General features: G+C 41.1%; 1 protein-coding gene across 14 annotated transcripts in view; it reads right to left on the minus strand.

The window, feature by feature from the left end:
* RAPGEF6 (Rap guanine nucleotide exchange factor 6) overlaps positions 1-15,895 on the minus strand; it is a 206,448-nt gene that overhangs the window by 109,554 nt on the left and 80,999 nt on the right. Inside the window, exon 1 of one of the 14 annotated variants that reach the window (XM_048488518.1) lies at positions 13,861-14,762. The exons of the other annotated variants lie outside the window; for them this stretch is intronic. Coding sequence (XP_048344475.1) covers positions 13,861-13,914 — 54 coding nt within the window. The 5' untranslated portion in view covers positions 13,915-14,762. Of the gene's footprint in view, positions 1-13,860; positions 14,763-15,895 lie in introns of those variants that run through there. 14 annotated transcript variants of the gene reach the window in all.

Genomic DNA, 15,895 nt, shown 5'->3' on the forward strand with positions numbered 1-15,895 from the left:
ATCGGCATCGCCTTCCTCGTCAGGGTTTCTTTCTTTGCAGATCGCGGGCTAATAATAGGCTTCTATGCGTTTGAAACTTCAGCGCCATTACGTTTGGCGCTTTCGACGGAGGAATGCAGTGGTTTACGGAAAATGAAGGCGAGGAGCAGGAGGGGCGGACTGGAGCCGCTGAGAGAATCCTGGTGAAATGGGCGGAGGAGCAAGGGGGGCAGAAGGAGGACGAAGGGCGTCCAATTTAGCCGGATAGAGAAAATTCCGGGGTTGAAATTGAAGGTGAAAAGGATCCCGAAAAGGGAGGGCGGCCTACAGCAAGGGGAGCCATAGGTCTGCAGGCTGGATTTGGCGACGATAACATTGTCTCCACCGCCAGTAAAGCAGTGACATCGGCGCTAAGCGAGGCTCTGTGCGAAGAAGTGCGCCCGATGTTTTCCCAGTCCCTAAGATTCAATGTCCCCCCTTCTGGGTACCTCATGGACATTGAGAGCTTCAATCTCCTCGGGAACCAATTTTGGCGCAGCTCCCCTCTCTTTACTGGAGACATTCCTGCCGCATTTCGCTGCTTAACGCTTTCAGTTCGTTAACGTGCTTGTCATAAGAAGCCCTAAGCTTTTGCAAGCTCTCCATACTCCACCGGTGTTCCTGGCCGGGACGAGAGTGTCCTAGGGACGCTGAAGTTCTGGATGCGCCGGGACATCCAGAGGACAGGCAATACCGAAAGCGGTGTGGTCCCTGGATCTCTCTGCGCCCGGATCCAGCGGACTTCGGTCGTACCGCTGCCCTTCCCCAGGCGCACGGTGAGCAGGGTGGAGGTCTCGAGGGATTCCCGGGTTTCTGACACCAGCTTGAAGTCGACCCACATGGTCAAGCGCCAAGAATCGCAGGACGAGACGCTGAGATAACATCTGGTGGAGATCGCCAGCAGCGGGAGCGCTGGAGGTCCGTGGTTCCTAAAGCGAAGTCTCCCGCGTGCTGGTTCCCTGGCACCTTTATTGTGATCTCTATCGGGCGTGTAGAAGGGAGAGAAACGGAGGGAGTTCGCTGGAGAGCGGGAGGTCGGGAGATCATCATGGTGATGCATGATCTCACCTGGCTACGTCTTGAGGAGAGGAGCGTACAGCTGTCTGAGCGCCTAATCCTCACCTGGGGCAACGGCAGCCATTGTCCCGGCACCCGGGTGATTGAGCTTCTTTCAGACAGTTCACTTCCACCCGTGACTCATAGGGGATGAGGAGTGGGGAGTGCGGTGCCGACCTTAGAAGCGTCGTAGGAAGCTGTAAGGTGTTCCAGCGCTCGACCACGGTGCTGCTGGGTCAGCGGTGCATTACTACATACCTCTCTGTACTACACTGGATAGCTTTTAATAATTAGCTTTCTTTTCAAGGACAATGAGCAAATATCTTAGAAGATGAATATACTGATTACCAGTTTCCTACTGTGCTTTCGATGCTTTTGTAGAATAAGCGCTACTAAATATGCAAAGAGAAAAGCAAGGATGCTGTTCAGTAGATTAAATGTACATTCAATTCAAAATGCAGATAGCGCAACATCAATTCTCCTTATATAAAAATTATGTGTTGATTTACCTTGAATATGATTTTCAAATGCAAAAAGTATATCTAGCTTTTATTAATTTTTGTTGTTTCAAACAGACTTCTGAAAAGTTGCTACTAGTGCATTTAATTTTCAGTTAAAAAATGCAATTCTAAAATATATCCGTGACCAAAGTAAAAAAAGTTACACAACTTTCACCAAAGTTACACCAAAGTTACACCAAAGTTATCACCAAAGATACACAACAAGTAAACAATGAAGAAATTAAAATAGTTAAAAGTTTTCCTATTCCTTGGTTCCATCCTCAACCAAAAGGGAGATAAACACTAAGAAATCAAAAGGAGATAGAGACCATGAAAGGCAGCCCTGGAGGAGCTAGAAAACATGAATAAATGTAAGGATGCATCTCCAGCAACTAAGATCAAGTTAATCCATGCCATAGTATTTGCTATTACTATATATGGGTACAAAAATTTGACTATGAAGAAAGCTGATAGGAAGAAAGTAAGATTCCTATGAAATTAGGTGTTGGGAGAGTTTTACAAATACTGTGGACTGCCAAAAAGACAAATCAGTAGGTTCTAAATCAAATCAAGCCAGACTTCTCCACATAATATGTCACAATAGGAGAAAATAATACTCATAGGAAAAGACAATAAAGCTAGGGAAAATATCTTTTAAAATTGTGTGTTTAATCTTAATTTTTTGTAAAATATGTTGAGTATTTTATACTTTTACAGAGCATTATTTGGCACAATTATATCAGCTCTCTCAGAGCCCAGAACTGCAACAAAGATATGAGCCATTTTTCTACTATTGCAGTACTTTTTATTTTTATTGCTTCCTTACTTTATTCTTTATTATTATTGAAAAATTCTTTATTATTATTCTTTATTATTATTGAAAAATTAAACATTCATTAAAAAAAATAGGAAAAGTTCAAGGCAGCAGGAATAGAGGAAGGCACAACATGAAATAGAAAGACTCAGCAAAGGAATCACCAACAAGAGAAGGGAATGTTTGGGGTATATATTGTCCATGTCCCAGGGTGGGGAACCAATCAGTAAGTGTTTGGGTGGAACATGTTATGCAAAGATGTGGTTGATAGTATCTGCCATAGATACCAGTCACAGATGCAGGCGAAACTTTAGGAACAAGATCCACCAGACCACGGCCATACAGCCCGGAAAACCCACCAGAACCACTAGGAGAGCAGATTGTTTTGGCCTTGGAGGAAAGATTCACTGGGGCCAGGCCTGGCAGGAACCATCAGGTAACTAGATACCATGCAACTTGCATGACTCATCAAGGATAGGTTGCTTGCTACTGTTCAAAGACCTCACTTCTCAGAGTACTTTCTTCTTATAAAGGTAAAGGAAGTCTCCCGTGCAAGCACCAGGTCATTAGTGACCCATGGAGTTCTCATACTGTCACTAAAATGTTAAAATATTATTTTCCTCGCATTTAAAACATAATTCTCTATTATAGCAAATGCAACAATATAGTAATAATTTCTCCCCACATATTAAAGCTATTATATGTGGCTCATGATTGATGGCCCAACAACAGGCAAGAGAATTAACTATGTATCTTGCCACATTTGTTAATGTAAATATACACAGTCTAAGCCAGCAAATCTAAAAATCCTACAAGTGACTGTTTCCATTATTTTGTTTTTCATTGAAGAGTCACTTTACATAAAATATTCCCTATACAAGTCGCATTAATAATTCTGCTGGATAAAGATAACATTTGTACATTCATGTATTTAGAATAGTGTGGTAAAAAGCTATAATAATTTAAGTAAAAATATTCCTAAATCTATAGAATGATGAAATAAGCAAGCCAAACAAGTCAGCAATATTCCTATTATCAAGTCATTAGAGATAAAAATGCAATGTACCATTAAAGATATAAGAGGAGAAGAACATCCAAGAGTGCAAAAGCATTTATGCTGCACAATCTTCCATGAGTTTTACACCTGTCTTTAATTACTGCAATCTTACTGAGAATGCAATGAAAATTTGTTCCACTAAGTAGACAAGAATTTTAAACTGTCACAAACCACTTAAAATAAAGTTCAGAGTAACAAAAGTAATTTATTTCAAGTTACTAAGCACTTTTGATTTCAAGAAAGAAATCAACTAGACTTGGAAATCTCTGTTTATGATCTTTGGGCATCAGTTTATTTTTTAGAAAATTCTATAATCAGTAGACATGAAGGAATGCAAAAGCAACAGTTAACATGGGTAATATGAATATCTGCTTCTTCTACAAAAAAAGTTGCTCCTTTGAGAATCTCACTGGATTCGAAGAAGTGCATTCTTTTATCTAATCGCTGAAAAATCAATACAACAAAGCCAGCCAGTGTTAGGATATGAGTTTCTGCAAACACAAGGGAACTAAAGGTTTGAAATAAAAAAAGATTTTTTAAAAATGGAGGATAAAAACTTTATTAAGCAGCACCAACATCTGTAGATGTGCATTCCCCTTTCAAAAAAGTTTACCACCCCAAAATACCAAGTGAAAACATGGTGGCAAGAGCTACAAGCAGGTAACAAGGGGAAGACAGTACTATAAAATCCAGCTTGCTGCCCCAACATGCCTATTTTACTCCACCCTTCATGGTGAGGCAGGAAACTGAAGCAGGACTGTGAAGATAGACGTACAGAGGGGAGGAAGGCCAGAACCAAGGACTGACTAGGGAAAATGGGGTTTCCTCTTCCTATAAAGCTTGCAAATTGCCTTCTCTTAAGTTCTAGTAAGAAAGAGTAAATTGCATCAGTGAAGTGCTAGTTGGTGTTCAGATTAGAACAGTAAAGAAAAGAAAAAGTCTTGAAGTCCATGTTCATGCTTTTCAGAACAGAGCATCTCAGTTCAGCATCTTCTGGTTGTGCAGAGCATCTATCCAGCTGCCCCACACAGATCAACTGCTGTGCAATTTGAAGTACATCCCAAACAGAGAATTAGTTCACTGAATAGCAAGTAGCATCATATGAGTTGTATAAGCCAGTCAAGCGGCAGTGCTAATCAATTGTCTCTGTACACATCCCCAAAACCTGAATTCAGGTACAGTAAGCTCTAATTAAGCAGAGACTGTTCATGAACACAGCTTATAGCCATGCTCTTAAATTCAATTCTCTTATCCCTGCCTTCTTGTGTGGATGGTGATAAAGGACTGTTAATTTAAAACAAATTGTGGTTCCCTGCCATGTCCAAATGGAAATGTTAACTCCCCACAACCTTACATTCTATACCTGAAAAAACCAGGGTTTAAAAATATATTGTGGAGAGTAAATAAACTCTAATTCATCAGTGGGCACACATTCATACATTATGGGGAACCCAGCTATCCTTGATCAAAAGCAAACAAAAACAGTGCAGTGTTCGTGTACAAATCTCAGCTTCATGAGAGTCTGTTGTAACATCTGAGAACAACCTAAGATCCTTCCTTCCACGGAGTTCAATGTTCCATAGAAACTAATACTAAAGCCGCTTCTGCACAGCCAAAAAAAAGCGCCCTGGGGATGGTGAAAACACCGTCCCTAGGGCGCTGTTTGCACATCTGCTGTAGTAGCACCATGCTCACCCCCCCCCCAAATGGCACGAAAACACTGTTTTCAAAACACGCTCCATGCGTGTGTTTTTTGAAAAGCGTCATCTTCCTGCTGGCATGGTCCGAAGGGCACCAGCGTGAGAGCGCCGCTTTCAGGCACTGCCTGTTTGTGAGTGTTGTTTACCTTGTGTTCCCTCTGAGGAGCCGAAGAGAGAAGGGACACACCCACGCTGCCCTCCAACCCCCGTGGGACAGAGGGCACCGTGGACATGTCACTTCCTCCCTCTGAAGCCTCGGAGGGAACACAAGGTAAACACAAGCAGACCGGGGGCGGCTCCATGCAGAGCTGCCTCTGCGGCGCACAGCAGCTTCGGCAGCATCTGCACAAGACCGTGCAAACAGTCTTGTGCCTCCACCGGCATTAATTAAGCTGGTGGACAGCCACTTCTGCCGCCATGCAGAAATGGCCTAAGTCTCTCACTAGGAAACGGAGGCTCTTTCCGCACATGCAGAATAATGCACTTTCAAACCGCTTTCAGTGCTCTTTGAAGCTGTGCGGAATAGCAAAATCCACTTGCAAACAGTTGTGAAAGTGGTTTGAAAATGCATTATTTTGCATGTGTGGAAGGGGCCAGAGAAAGGAAAAATGCAACTTGCCATTTAACATTCTGTTGCAGTTGATACAGTTTTTCAGGTGCTACTGAAAGCAGGTATCCTGCCTAATATCATGAGCGTGTAAAGTGCTATCAAGTTGCAGCTCACTTACGGTGACCTTGTAGCATTTTCAGAGATGTGGAATGGTACAGTACAGCCCAAACTCATAAGATCTTGAAAGCTAAGCAGGATTAGTACTTGGATGGGAGACCACCAAAGAAGATGTTGGAGAGGAAGGGTTGGTATTTGGCAAACCATCTGTACTTAAACCAAGCGTTGGCAAACCATCTCTTCTAAACCCCTTGCCTTGGAACCTCTATGGTGACACATGATGAAAAGGCAATTAACTTTGGGTATAATACAAAAATGGAACAATGGGAGGATATGTGATTGAAAACTTTTAAATCTATATTGTTTTTATCTTTTAAAATGTCTATAAAATGATGCAGTGTTGGTATTTGCTTTTGGACAAATTTGCAAAAATGTATAAAAACATTTTGAATGTGTGTTGGAAATGTTAACATCATGAAGGGTCATTTATGGCGGACTTGTAGTAAAGTAAAAAAACTGGATACAAATACATTTAACTATTCAGAAGTTATACAAATTATCTATACAATATGCAAATGAAGCCAGAAGCTTTTCTTTTGGGTCCCATGGTCAGATTGCTTGGGGAAAAAAATGGAACCTTGTTTCTCTATATGACATTAGCAGTGAGATTACTGTATGTGCAAAAACCATTGTAATATATACTATAACAACAAAATGTATTTAAAATCCATAAAATCTATTAAAACTTATAAATGTTAATAAAACATATTAAAATTCATAAAAAAACCATTTAAAAATTCATAAAAACTATTTAAAAATTCACATTACCAGATGGGGGAAACCATCTCTTCAGCCAAAGGCCAGGGACAATAGTTTTAATAAAAATTCTTAATAAAATACAGGGACACTACCACAACTCGTGTCCTAGACATTAGGCACATTTCTTCATGCAGTGCTTGGAATATTCTGCCACAGGAGGTGGTGATGGCCGTTAACCTGGATCCGCGGGAGTTAAAAGGGACTTGGACAGATTTAAATTGATCTATGGTTACCAATCTTGATCCTCCTTGATCTGAGATTGCAAATGCCTTGGCAGACCAGGAGCTCAGGAGAAGCAGCAGCAGCAGCAGCAGGCCATTGCTTTCACATCCTGCATGTGAGCTCCCAAAGGCATCTGGTGGGCCACTGCAAGTAGCAGAGTGCTGAACTAGATGAACTCTGGTCTGATCCACCAGGCTCTTCCTTATGTTCTTATCGTGTTACAAACAAAAATCAAATTTGGCTACTTAGCTTGTGCATCACACTGGCTACTCATTCTCAATTTGCAGTCCACTAAAACCCCAAGATCCTGTGCGTGTGTGTGTGTGTGTGTGTGTGTGTGTGTGTATACACATACACACACACACACACACACACACACACACACACACACACACACACACACACACACACACACACACACCCTTATATTTACTCTATTAAATCACATCTTGTTCATATCTCTCCATTCTTCCACTGTATCCAAGTCTGACTGTACCTTACCTCCATCTTCTAGTAGTGTTCTCTAGCCTCTCTCAATCTGGTGTCATTTGCACATTTAATGACTATACTTTTTTCTACCGAAAGATCTAAGTACAATTGTAAATTCATCCGCCACTTCTCCCTGGACCTTATTTGCAGCAGAATGCTCCGCGGAAGTCCTAGTGCCTGCCTTGTTGTTGTTGCCCCCCCCCCCCGCCCCCCCGGTCCCTTACTTTAAAAAAAATTAAATAAACAAATCACTCTTACCACTTTATAGGAGATTGAGGATTTAGTCAGAGAGGGGCACACAAAGTTATGTTTCATTTTTCCTGCTTCCCCACCCCGCACCTTAGAGATCCTACTTTCTTTTTTGTTGCACCTGTCATTTTGTGTCGGCTTCAGGAGCCTCCATGCTGCCATCGCCAGTGGCAGAACGTTCCCAGGAGTTTCCTCTGCTTGCAGATCATCCAATGTCCATTTTAATTTAAAAAGAAGATGAATACAGTTTGTTTTTCCTGGTGATCCTATATACATGTCGTTTTTGTGTTTATTTTTGTTTGGTTTTAAATGAACAATCTTTGTGGATTCAATGCCGCCTTATGAGAATCACAGTTGTTCAGAAGGCAGATCTACCTCCCATTAAGAAGCAATGGATAGACCTGGCCTCCATAGATTTTCTCATGGCTGTGATTGCTCATTTAAAACAAAAATAAACAAACAAACACAAGAACAACATGTGCGTGGGATCACCAGGAAAAACAAATTTTATTATCTACTTTTTACAATTGAAATGATCATCGGATGAGCTACAAGCAGAGGAAACAAAAGTTGCACTTAAAATTATTATTTAATGCTTACAGAGATTCGGGACAATTTTTACCTATGGAAACATGCAACTTTTACTGACTTCATGACTGACTTCACTTAGATCTTTCGGTGGAAAAGGATATGGTCCCTTCATATTCTCATCTGGATTGCTGATAAAAATATTAAAAACCATTGAGCCCAAAACTGGACCCTGTGGCATCTACCCTCCAATCAGACAAGAAGCCATTAACTACTACACTTTGGATGCAATTATTCAACCAATTCTCAACCCATCAAACCACCCTAAAACCTAATTCACACCTCTTCAACTTGACGATCAAAATATCATGGGGAACCTTACTGAATGCCTTATCCACGGTATCTCACAATCACAATCTCACAATCTACCAAACCTAAACCAAATGAGATTAATCTGACAGGATTTAGTAGGGATAAATCCATTCTGACTGTTTCATATCACCAAGCTATTCACTAGATCTGTATAAATCCAATCCAAGACTGTTCCTGGAACAGAGGTTAAACTGACCAGCCAAAAGTTCCTTGGACTATCCTTCCTTCACTTTTTAAAAATTGGGAAATTTGCCCTTCTCCAATCATGGAAATTCATTAACTGAACAGGATAAAGAAAAGATGGGAAGAATACACTGAAGAGAGAAATGAAGGGATGACAAATTCCTTCCAAGAAGAACCTTTTTGAGAAGAGCCTATGATTTTAGAAAGTGACTGGGACAAACAAATCACCAGAAGCAGATGGGATACCAACAGAGCTATTCCAAGCCACAGAAACGGAGTCCATCAAAAACATAATGTGTTTTTCAGCTCTACATAGAGCTCTCTGTTCATCCGAGTTCTTGGATCTCCTACCATGCTTCCATCTTGTTGGAATGGCTACAGTTTGAGTTCAGAACAACTCAGATTTAAAAACAGTTCACCCTGCATTTGTTCGTTTCCTTTCCAACACTCTTTTCCATGGAGTCCTTCCCATTATCTCTCTAAATTTACAAAAATCAGTCCTGCTAAAATCCAACATACATATTTGACAACAAACACCTTTTAACAGTCCACAAAAGAGAGAATTCTAATAACATGCGATTGCTTCCATTCTCACTTCATCTACCAACTCTTCATCTCTATGAAAGCATAGAGGGCATGTTCCAGTACACATCAGGGAAAATAAAATTGCCCATAGCCACTAGATCATATTGTTTGGATATACTGGCCAGTTGTGCCAAGATGAGAGCATACTTCTCCTCAGCCTGATCAGATGATCTGTAATAAAATTCAATCACAACACAATTGGTCCACCCATTACTTATTCTCACCTAGACATTTGCCACAGCACCAATATTTCCTAACAATCATACCCTTTCCTAATGTACAAAACTGCACCTTCTCATCTCTGACTCTTGCAGTTCTTTTTAAACAACTTGTATCCCTCCACTGCCAGACTTCTATCATGAGGATCATCCCACCAAGTCTCCATAATGCCTACCAAATCATAGCACTCCATTCAGATTAAAATTTCAAGCACCTCCTGCTTATTTCTCTGTACTTCGGGCATATAAACACTGCAAACATTGTGCCCCTGAGCCTGTCATCCCTCATCATTTTGGGCTCATTCCAGAGACCATTAATTATTTCAAGAAGAGCCATGTGTCTTTAGGTCCTTACAGTGCACCAGAACCAAAATGAGTAAAGTGTGTTAAACAAAATTTCCCTGCCAATAACAGATTAAAACATAAAACTAACACTGTCTTTATGTTATTAGAACACCTGTATTCAAAATACTGTTATTCTTGTCAACATTTCTAGCATCGAATATCCTTATCAGCCATATTAACATTAAAATTTTATCTGTTAGATCTATACCTTTCAAAAAGATGAATCTTCCAAATAACGAAAATACCTGTGTCCAGAGATGGTGGCAGCTACTGCACTGGACTTCACCAGAAGCCTGGGTTTCCCCGCCACCAAGGCCAACCCCAGCACATGTACGTGTTCCCAGACAATGCCTGGTGCTCCCCCAACCCACCAATCACTGCCCAGCACCCTTCCAGCCACCATCCAGTACTACCCCACCTCCCCTGCACTCACCCAGTGCATGTCAGGGCAGCCCAGGAGGACAACACCAGTCACAACAGGGCCTACAGCTGGCCTCACTTTGGCAAAGAATGAGATGAGACCCCCAGCATCAGTGATGGGTGAATGAGGATGGCAGGAGGGCCAGCATGGGGGCGTGAAGGTCCAGCTTTCCGGCCCCAGCCCACCAGAAGCCTGGCCTTGATGATGCCTCCAGATGGGAGGAAGGAAGCAGCCCCTGCCTTTTCGAAGCTTAAAAGGCAAATGGGGTTGCAGGCCAGGCAGCCAATAGGCAACAGCCCGCCAGAGGGACAGCCCACAGTCCAATGGGGAGTTAGGGGAATGGCTTAAGAGGGCAGGACTGGGAGGGGGCAGGGAATAGGAAAGGGCAGGACACAGAGGGAGCAGGAGGAGGAAGGAGGAGTGGAGAGAGCAAAAAGGAAACACTTCTTCACGCAACGTGTGATTGGTGTTTGGAATATGCTGCCACAGAAGGTGGTGATGGCCACTAACCTGGATAGCTTTAAAAGGGGCTTGGACAGATTTATGGAGGAGAAGTCGATTTATGGCTACCAATCTTGATCCTCCTTGATCTGAGATTGCAAATGCCTCAACAGACCAGGTGATCGGGAGCAACAGCCACAGAAGGCCATTGCGTTCACATCCTACATGTGAGCTCCCCAAGGCACCTGGTGGACCACTGCGAGTAGAAGAGTTGGACTAGATGGACTTTGGTCTGATCCAGCTGGCTTGTTCTTATGTTCTTATGTTCTTATGAGCAGAGGGATGAGGATAGCAAGTTAGGGAGACAGAGTATGAGTGAGAAAGAGAGAGGGAAGGAGGGATGAGGAGAGAGGCCTGGACCCAGAAAGATCTGGCAGCCTGGGTAGGTGAGGCCCAATACTGGTCTACCACACAGACCAACCAGTTGCACCCATGCCACAGTCAACTCAGGAGCGGACCTTGACCCAGGGCCTGGGACAGGCAAGGCCAGCTGAACATCGGCTCCCAAGCCACCTGAGAAAGAATGGGCCAGAAATCACCCGGGTAAGGGGAAGGAGTGACGGCACACCCAGCAAATCCAGGCTGGGAGAGGGGAAAACCCCACAACCTAAACAATTGGCATTTATATATAATGCAACTTCAATTTGTATTTAGTGGGTCAAATTTTGAAGGTAACATAGGGTAGATGTGTTGGCAGAACCACCCCTTAATCCACAATTCAAGCTCTAATTTGTTTCAGTGTTCAGAGATGAAATAGAAGTTAGAGCAAGTTAAATGAATAGGAAAGATCTTCTTTTCATTTCTTCCATTTGATGCCAAAGTGGCTATGCAAAGAATGCTAGAGGTCTCATTCCTGACATACAGAATTGGATGATATAAAGTATTCCCTGCCAATTCAACAAAACATAGAATTCCAAGAAAATATTATTACACAGATAGGTCATGTTGGAATACCTTGAAAGGACACAGCCAGAGACCTACAGTTTGTAATGTGGGAATTTGTATCTGCTTGTTTCTTAGTACTGTTCATCTTGGCTGGTAGGCCCAGTCTGCTATAATGGTTTAGCAGAATCAGTGTGAAGTGCATCTTCACACTATGAAATAAAACTTTCTGAACACAGAGGGTATTTGATGGAGCCTATTTTCGGCAGATCTGGCAGAGTTTTTATCTTGTGTTGTTTTTATCTTGTTGATGGACTGTTATATTGTTTTTGTGCATTCTCAAGTTCACTTTGTTAGCTGCCTTGAGTCTAAATAAGGTGGGATATAAATATTTGAAATCAATACATACCTGACACATTAATCTATAAAAGCTCCCCTAATGTGGTTTACTAACTCAAGGAGGTCATGAGAGTTAATCAAAACCTTGCTCCCAAAATGTATCCCACCAGTTTTGGTAACAGAGAAGGCGAAGCCTGTTAAATGGAGCAAAAAAAGTTCACCTATTCATTATGAAGCCAGTATGCATTGCTCTCACTTTTATTGGGGCTCAGAACATCATGACACAACCAAGCATGAGTAGTTAGATAACATCATCATTTTTAAAATGGTCCCTAACACTGCTGGGGGGACAGCAAACAAGGGTAAACTGGAGTGGAAAAGATATGGTTCTGAGGGTTTTCAAGGGCACACTGAAAGTCCACGAAAACCAGGCTTTTGTGCTGAACACAAAATTCAGGCACAATTATCTTTGGAATAGCAAACTAATGTAATCTGTAACAAATACTAATGCTGCTGGGATACACACTTTAGTGCCATGGCAGCAAAACCTGAAACATTCTATCTGCTAGCTTTAAAGGGACAGCACTCCTTACACTAAAACGATAGTAATTAAGGTGGGTGTGAGGAGGTGCATGAGCATAAATATGCACTGCCCTAATGCAGCATAGTTTCTCAAGCAGGAATATCGGAAAAGTTGTCACAGCGTTAGTTCATCCCCCTGGGCAGGGAAATTCAGCAACACTGTGCAAGATTTATGCCCTCTCTCTTCTTTCTAGGCTTCATTCAACAGGGATGGAAGAGGAACAGACACAAGCGTGCAGTTTAATAGCTTCCATTGCACAAGTGTCTTTCCCATTTAAGTTAATACTGAACTGTTACAACCATGGGGTGGGAGGCAGACAAGGAAAAGACATAAGGAACAGGAGATGGGGAATAGTGAAAACAGAGCATCTGGGCTGGCAAATGTTCAAGGCAGGGTGGATGTACAAATCCCTGAATATAATATAGTTTCAAACTCTTGGACCCAGATATTCAAAGTATCAGTCAGGATAACAGAGATATTTCATATATAAAGCAGCTAACTGCCTCAGTCATCAGCTTCAAAAACACTTGCTGTTTTAAGTCTTCCGAAGAAGAAGATTGAAGAATGATGTCAGCTATCTTACAACACATAGAACATTTAAATACAAGGAGGCAATTAGACAAATTACAAATGCAATATGGCGTATTTTTGCTTTTCCATCATCAAGCATCCATAGATTTTATGTGGCATGCGTGCATTAACAAGCCTGATTAAATCACCACCCTATATCTACCGAAAGGAAAATTCTGGATATGCTTCCTATGTTAATCTCTGCATATTTGTCACAACAGTGCAGTGATTACATTTCAATTCTAACAACTTAAAAAGTTCAGGGATACCAGTAATTATTAACATAATTAAATATGCATAAATGCATTGAAAATTTCAAAATAATGAAAACATGAAACAAGATTATGTTTCTTTCAGGGCAATTGTCTTATACTATATTCTCTGTTAGAAGAAAAAGTAATCCACTGTTATACTTGCCTTTAAATAGTATCAAAGGGCTATTACTTTGAAAGCATGACCCATTCCAAATTGTACTCAGAATGATAGAAGCATAACCACTCTGGTTTCAAATAGCCTTTCCAGAAGGCCAAAATCCTCAAACATGAACACACACACACATCAGATTTATGGACTTCTCTTGCATCATACTGAAACAGCATAAGACTACCAACAAAGTATAAAAGAAATTCAGCACTAAAAGAACAGAAACAGCAGGGAGATTTTGAAAACTTCTTAAAAATGAAACAGGGGGTGGGGGGTGGGGGTTAGCTTGAGCAAAACCTGTAGACAATTTGGTACTTACTTTAGAGGCCCATGGCTGCAGACAGTTGGCATAACAACGAACAAGAAAAGCCATTTCCTAGGTTGAAGGGGAAAGTTTCCACTCACACAAAAAAGCCACAGAAAAGAAAGTGAAATTTCCAGAAGATTCTCTTTATAAACCATAAACCAAATATAGTGGATCTTGAGGCACAAGATTAGGCAGAATTTGTTTCACAGTGATAAATTATAGCTCCTACTGTGTTTCAGTGGCTTTTGGTGTTGAAATAATTACTGCAAAAAATAGTCTAAGAAACACATAACTGAACAGTGAAAATTTTCAGCGTGATTTAGTAGGCTTCTCCAGGCAAAACTTGAGCCTGAAATAGCAGAACTAAAGTAGATTGTAGGAGTTATAAGTTAAACACAACAGTCTAGGAAAAGAAGAATCCTGAATTCCTGTAAATAAAGGCACGGTCATAGCTGGTTAGTCTTCCACTGCCCTTCTCCACATCTATACATTTTAAGATGCAAGTATAGTTTTGCAAAGAATCTTCTTCAGTAGATCTTGTGTGACTGAAGAATCCTTCATATCAAAGTTTCTTCTTTATACTCCTGCTCATCATGACTGCCAGATTGTATCCATGCACAGTTAGTATCTTCAGGGTATAGATCTAAATTCTAACAGGTTTGCACTACAGAATTGTTCAAAGCCTCTGCAATCAAAACCATTTTCCTCCCCCACCTTCCAATGCAGAATTTAAAATGCTGCAGTATAGCTTAGAATTCTAATGTATCAGCCAGATACAAGGTTAATCCAAAACCAGCTTTACCAATTAAAACAAATCTAATGCATTGCAAAAGGCAACATCCACAGCAAGACTGAATGCTCGAGTCCTAATTCCTACTATCTTTGCTCGTTTCTCAGCAGCTCCCTCAGGAGAAGCTCTCATCGATTGGATGCTCCGCAGCAAGATGAAATATCTAATAAGGAGGAGAGAGAGTGGGAGGGGAATGGAGCTAAAAGGATGACATCACCTGTATAGAAAGCCTTTAGAAACTGCATTAGATCAATTGGCTACTGTATCTGCAGATGCAGCCAGTGCATCTTTATTGACCTAGTATAAACACACCTCTGTACAACAACAATTCAGCAAAACATAGTCTGTTACATTTCATGTCACTGTGATGATCTGACAGCACACACATTCCGTTAAGCAGTTTTTTTTACCCACTTAATCTTGAAATGTGTACATCTGCTCACATTTCCTTCTAAGCACTATCAAGGGCAAAGCATATTTCTTATCACTGTGTCAAATTTAACACAAGCTTAGCATTCATTAACTATCATTCATTATCTTTAGGAGACTTTGCACAACCAAAAGGTCTTATAATGTCAGAGACTAATTCCCCCTCCCCCAATATGTACAATGTGAAAGGAACACAAAGACATAATTTTGCTGTTCTGGTAAATAATTTTGCACTCAATGTAAAAGAGAACCATATTATATGTTTAGTAATGTTGGTACCTAGAAAATACATTCTGGGGAACAGCTTACAAGTCACTAAGCCTCTGATGCTGGGAATATTTACATTGTTCCTTGTTCTTACTATAGCCAAAGCCTAAAGAGGAGATCCAGAGAGGTGCCTAACCATAGTTACAAAATGGATGTGCTCTCTTCTTGCAACGTATATTACTTTTATAACATCCAACCACAACAAAGTTCCCCGTTTTCCTCATGTGCAGTTACTCCCCTCCATAACCATCACTGGTGGTTGCAAATTTGTCATCCATTTCTCACTTTCTCAAATATCTAGATTGGAGGCCCTATTTCAGATGCTTCCAACCACCTGAGGTCTGACGTGTGGCAAACCAAAAATGCATGTTCTCAGTTATGACACCAAAATTGTGGGTGAAGACTTGGCTGTTTTGTTGATATTACTTCCTTTCTTCCTGTTTATGTGTATATGACTGTGTGTGTGTGTGTGTGTGTGTGTGTGTGTGTGTGTGTGTGTGTGTGTCTTGTTGAGTTGTTTTTACTGTTTTCTATATATGCATTGTAAAAATGTGTCATACT

This window comes from Sphaerodactylus townsendi, linkage group LG03, assembly GCF_021028975.2.
Source record: "Sphaerodactylus townsendi isolate TG3544 linkage group LG03, MPM_Stown_v2.3, whole genome shotgun sequence".
NCBI lineage: Eukaryota > Metazoa > Chordata > Lepidosauria > Squamata > Sphaerodactylidae > Sphaerodactylus > Sphaerodactylus townsendi.